Source organism: Bradysia coprophila (genome assembly GCF_014529535.1).
Source record: "Bradysia coprophila strain Holo2 chromosome IV unlocalized genomic scaffold, BU_Bcop_v1 contig_5, whole genome shotgun sequence".
In the NCBI taxonomy this organism is placed as follows: domain Eukaryota; kingdom Metazoa; phylum Arthropoda; class Insecta; order Diptera; family Sciaridae; genus Bradysia; species Bradysia coprophila.
Genome location: NW_023503374.1, coordinates 2,965,116 through 2,971,309, shown reverse-complemented (window position 1 = coordinate 2,971,309; position 6,194 = coordinate 2,965,116). Strand labels below are relative to the sequence as shown.

At 37.3% G+C, this 6,194-nt stretch overlaps 1 protein-coding gene across 1 annotated transcript; it reads left to right on the top strand.

Annotated features, from left to right (window-relative positions):
• The first annotated feature begins 2,154 nt into the window (after positions 1-2,154).
• On the top strand, positions 2,155-5,974 carry LOC119071559 (myrosinase 1-like). Its single transcript, XM_037176486.1, has 7 exons — positions 2,155-2,397; positions 3,018-3,151; positions 3,425-3,567; positions 3,761-4,160; positions 5,049-5,343; positions 5,415-5,658; positions 5,719-5,974. Exons 1-7 carry the CDS (start codon positions 2,244-2,246, stop codon positions 5,912-5,914), a joined length of 1,566 nt encoding a protein of 521 aa, XP_037032381.1. The 5' UTR covers positions 2,155-2,243; the 3' UTR covers positions 5,915-5,974.
• Positions 5,975-6,194: the final 220 nt, after the last annotated feature.

Here is a 6,194-nt window from a genome sequence, read left to right as displayed (position 1 = left end):
GGACGGCAGCCCCCTGCTTCATCAAAGAATCTAAATGTTATGCGGAATTAGTTAATGATGTTGTTTTTCTGAAATTTTTTTGTAGCGATGGCATAGCGCCGCAGGCAACAAAAAGAAGCGGTGGTACAGGGGGCGGCAGCCCCATGCTTCATCAAAAAATCTAAATGTTATTGCGGCATTAGTTAATGATGTTGTTTTTCTGAAATTGTTTTGTAGTGATGGCATAGCGCAGCAGGCAACAAAAAAAGGCGAGGGTACTTCATAAAAAAATATTTATAGATATGTAGATAATTTGTTCATGAATAAGTAGTTGTACGCGCCGCAGGCCGTAGGTTAAATAAACCAACCAAAGAGCTGGGTCGAGGGGCGGCAGCCCCCGTTTAGGGGGGTCAAGGGGGGAGTATCCCCCCTTGCAAGTAATTGGTGTGGATTGACATAAATCTAACAATGTTAGATTCTAACATATATCAAGACATTGCAGATATTTCATACTAAACAGCCTCGATGAAGCGGGTAACAGTGGAAGAGTCGTTTTGTCGTTGCGTAATTTTGTGACAAAGTGGTTCAACGAAAAAGTGACAGTTGACAGAATTCTAGCCCTCACTACTCGTTTTTTATTATTGATTTTTGAATTCTAATTTAGATTTGTTGTTTTGATGTTGGTTGATTGTGATGATTTTATTAACAACAATAAGCTTACTATATACTATTGAATAAAAGTCGTGTATAGTGTTCTCCAAAAAATTAAAATCCGTGTTCAATGTTCTCATCAACATAAAAATTCACGGCAAATGGTCTCCAAAAATTTCCTATGATTGATTGAAATTAGATTTTCTCAGTTCAGATTTGAGCTGTTGCGAAAATTAGCTATGAACAATTGCGGGCATTAGCTAGGAACATTTTGAATATTATTTTGCACAAAAACATCAACCCAACCTGATTTAAGGACTCAAACCAACCTGATTCAAATTAGATTTTATCGTTTCAGACAATAAATTTTTACTTTACTTGATTGAGTTACTGAGAAATATTGGTGGCTACAAAATACGGACTACAAATTCGGCTAGATTTTGAAGCATCCGGATTTTGGGGTGTCCGGATTTTGAAGCATCCGGATTTTGTGTCGTCCGGAATTTTTTGGCCGTATTTTGAGGCTCCGTATTTTGTGCGTCCTGATTCCGTACAGAGGGAATCGATCCGAGATGAAGCATTAAAATGTATTACCTCCGATTCCGATGATATAGTCCACAAAAATTACGCATGATTTTTTAAAAAGAAAAATATCTAATCCTTATTCAAAACGTATGGCGCAGAACACGGTGCAATTACCTCAATATTAACAGGGGCGAGCCGAAAATAAAACACTTTATTTATTTTAAATTTTACCCATTAATGGGCTCGCCCCTGTTAATAATAATGATATAGTCGTCAATATTCGTCGGATATATCCACGATAGTCTGGTTCTCGTGTTTCTATACCTTGAGTCGAGGATCTCGTAATAATTATTAATTAAATTCTATTGTAAACGTCAACGGCTTTTTCAGCGATAACCTCATGTCTTTGGCAAAATGTTTGCATAAAGCACCTTAACCTGACTTAAAATTCAAATTCTGAGGCGAACTTACGGCGTGAATTGTCTTTGGATGTCAAATAAGGGACCTAACCACGGCAGAGTAAAGCTAAACAGACAGGAGCGCTTGATTTGACTAGGAACCTGAATTATCTATTAGCCTTTTTTGTGCAAATAAAATTTTCCTGCCTGTATTATTTTACACTGCCCGTGGACCTAACACACTGTATAAAAATGAACTGAAACATAAGGCTACGAGATAATTCAGGTCCCAAGTGCTCCTACTTGGAATTTACTTTTCAAAAATTATTGCGTTTTTCGGCGTACCCTTGAATAGGTATTTGCGCAACTCTATAGCGCTAACATAAAAGACGTTTTGAGACAAAAGTTGTATTGGATAACCCTTGACTTTCATTTTCATATAAGCTGGTCGAAGCTTTCACGACATTACTCTTAACAAAATTATCTTAATTTCGACCATATTATTAGTAAGATACCCCACTTAGTCACTTAGTGTCTAATTAATTTGATAACTTGTAAAAGGTTGTCACAATTCGATAGCTTCTTATCATCACAACAGCACGTTATGTGATAATGTTCGCTGATTGTACAGCTCTAAAAACATTCATTTAATACACAAAATTCAATTATATTGCAAACATCTCCGGCGTCATGAGGCTGCTAGTGCTAACTTTGCTGTCGTTAGTGATTTGGGCCAACGCCCAAAATGAGTATCCAGAAACGATCACTGGAACTTTTCCTGAAGATTTCCAATGGGGTCTGGCAACTGCATCCTATCAGATTGAAGGTGCTTGGGATGTTGATGGTAATTTTCCTTTTTTTAGCATAAAATTCGAGGGGTGACGCACTTCCATTTAATCCATTTAATCCATTAAATCCATTTAATCCAAAAAAAAATTTTAGTTTTACCGAAATAATTAGGCTACCCACCTGAAGAATGTGTAAAGTAATTGCGAAAAATAGATTTGCACGATCCCCAGCTCGTTTAAGTACTCGTGAGGTATAGGAAAATTTTTTTTGTTAAAAATGGTATTAAATTTATTTAATCCATTTAATCCACTTTACACCAAAAACTCCTAAAAGTGGATTTTTTCGCTCTTTAACATTGTAGTATGAGTTGTAGTACGTGGTTCGATCAAAATCAACAATTTTTAAGACTTTTACAGTATTTGGTAAAATGAACTTTTTTCCTATTTAATCCATTTAATCCAATTTTTATTCCATTTAATCCATTAAATCCATTAAATCCATTTAATCCATTAAATCCATTTAATACCATTTAATCCATTTAATCCATTTAATCTACAAGTGAGTCACCCCTCGATAAAATTAGTTTTTTTTGTTATGATTTGAGTGTGTTTGCCCTGCTACCCTGGTTGTAAAGTCAAATAAGTTACTTCGAAGCTTAAAAAAAATCATTTTCAGGCAAGGGTGAAAACATTTGGGATACCTTCACACACAGAGTCGTATCTCCGATTTACGATGCATCAACTGGAGATGTTGCTTGCGACTCTTACAACAGATACCAAGTCGACGTTCAACTTCTTAAAAATATGGGGGTTAGCCTGATATACCATTTTGAAGAATTAGAGTGCCAATGAAATGCAATTCACGCCGTAAGTGCACTATAAAAAGGAACTTGCCTAGGTCCTTCCAACGCAGCGTTAAATCGTCCCATTCTCATATAAGGAAGCATGTTGAAATGTATTTTTCGGTTCATTTTTCATTCATTCGTTCACTTAAAATTCAAATTCTAAGGCGCACTTACGGCGTGAATTTTCTTCTCTTTGGTTAGGTAGTAAGTTAACTTATTAAGGTGTTTTTCCCTCTAGGTGGACTTCTACCGATTCTCAGTGAGTTGGTCGCGTGTTCTTAGCACAGGCAGATTAGCTGGCGGTGTCAATGCAGCAGGAATTACTTACTATAATAACTTAATTGATGACCTCATCGCTAACGACATTGAACCGATGATCACGTAACGTTCAATTTATCCTAATTTCTGCCTTACCATCTGCCATCAAAAGCTTAGTGCAAACTAGATGCAAAAGATTTTGAGAGAGTAAATGTCCGAAATTCTCTCACCAAATCGTACATATCTCTTTAGCACTAAGTGTTGTATGCCTTGTATGGCAGAAGTTTTTCGGTTGTAACGTCATGTTTCCTTACAGAATTTATCATTGGGACTTGCCGCAAGCCCTCCAAGACGTGAACGGATGGCAAAATGATACCATTGTCAATGCATTCGAAGAGTATGCCAACTTGCTGTTTAGTAATTTCGGTGATCGTATCAAGAAATGGATCACGTTCAACGAGCCATGGGTTACGTGTGTTTTGGGTCATGGAAATGGCGAGCACGCTCCTGGAATTGTACAACCTGCCACAGCACCCTACTTATGTGCTCACAATGTTCTAAGAAGTCACGGTCGGGTCTATAGATTGTACGAAAGAACATACAAGGCTGCTCAAAATGGTCTTGTTGGTATTACGCTCGACTCTGCTTACTATACTCCCAAAGACCCAGAAAATGACGAGGATGTGAAAGCGGCGGAACGTGCTGTTACATTTAAGGTAAAATAATGAGACAAACCAACTAAAGAAAGTCGTTGGCACTACCATTTAGTGCTGTTTGCGGATTATACTTTCATTTAGTGCTGTCGAATGATCCCCTACTGTAATTTGTTGATGTTAGAATGAATAATCAATATATGGTGAGGCGACATAACTACACGGTCAATATCGTCAGGAACGATATTATCGTTTTTTAGACGATAGTATCGTCTAAAAAACGATAGTATCGTTTTTTAGACGATACTATCGTCTAAAAAACGATATTATCGTCCAAAAAAATTTCATCCAGGACGATAATATCGTCTAAAATTATAAATTTTTAAATATTTTCAGGACGATATTATCGTTTTCTTGACGATATTATCGTACAGAAAACGAAAATATCCATTAGATTTTCTAGAACGGTAATATCGTCCAGAAAACGGTAATATCGTTTTTTGAACGATAATGTCGACAATAAAACGATACTATCGTCCGGACAATATTTTAGAATTTTTCAATTTAGACGATATTATCGTCCTGGATGAAAATTTTTTGGGCGATAATATCGTTTTTTTGGACGATAGTATCGTCTAAAAAACGATAATATCGTTTTTGAGACGATACTATCGTCCAAAAAACGATATTATCGTTTTTTTGGACGATACTATCGTCTAAAAACGATATTATCGTTTTTTAGACGATAGTATCGTTTTTTAGACGATAGTATCATCCAAAAAAAACGATAATATCGTTCCTGACGATATTGATGGTGTGGAAATGTCCCGCCACCTCAATATATTGGTTGTGAAAATAAGACAAATGACAGGCCTAATCCGCAACTAAATGGTGCGAGTGCCAATGCCTAGATACTCCAGATTAAAAAAACTTTAAAGTTCCATTTATTAGCATGGCTGGTTTGCACACCCTATTTTCAAGGGTGGTGACTACCCACCGATCATGAGAGAGCTGATTGACAGTAAAAGTGCTGAAGACAATTTGACTCTATCGCGCCTTCCAGTATTCACAGCTGATGAGATACAGGCAATTAGTGGCTCCTCCGATTTCCTTGGATTCAATCATTACACAACCGAGCTTGTTGAATCATCCATACGATCTGATCGATCTTGGAATGGTGATCAAAATACTGCTACCAGTCACCATCCGGATTGGCCACCGAGTGCCGCAAGCTGGTTAAAGCATGGTGAGATTGCTTAAATCGAATTTTAAATTAAGGAAAGTATTCTAATCGAAATTTATGTTGTGTTGTGTCAGTGCCTTGGGGATTCCGGAAGCTACTCAATTACTTCAAGGACACGTATGCTAATCCAGTGGTTTACGTTACTGAAAATGGATTTGCTGACACCGAAAATGAAAGATTGAACGATGACGGGCGAGTCAGATATTATCGCGAATACATCAATGAAATGCTCAAAGCAGTTACAATCGACGATTGCAACGTTAAGGCTTACACTGCATGGAGTTTAATGGACAATTTCGAATGGGCACGTGGATACTCGTAAGTTAGTTTTCATCTTAGAAAGCCTTGGGACTAACGCGAAATTTCTGATCGTTTCAGTGAACGGTTTGGTATTCATTGGGTGAACTTCACACATCCAGACCGGCCAAGATATCCGAAGAAATCAGCCATTGAATTGAAGAAAATTTTTGCGGACAATGGATTTCCAGCCGAGACTAGCGGTAGCACCAAACTGGTTGTGGGTGTTATGTATGGATTCACTGTTGCTGTTTTCATGTTCGGGCGATTATTTTAGTTGTTTTTAGTTCAATAATATTTAGATGTTCCATTGAATAAATAATTTATTCCGCATGAATGTGAGTTTCAGAATGTTCATCTTGCTTCAACAAAAATAGTTTTTTATGGAACAAGTTGTTTTTGTCACTCGCTTCGCTCATTTGATCACCAAGTCGTGTGACAAAATCATCCAATTTCGCAACGTCACCCAAATGACGCATGAAAAGTCCCCTTTTCGCAATGCCGTTGCAGAAGATTATTTTTAGCCCCGTACGAAGTACAAAAGGGCTCATAGGTTT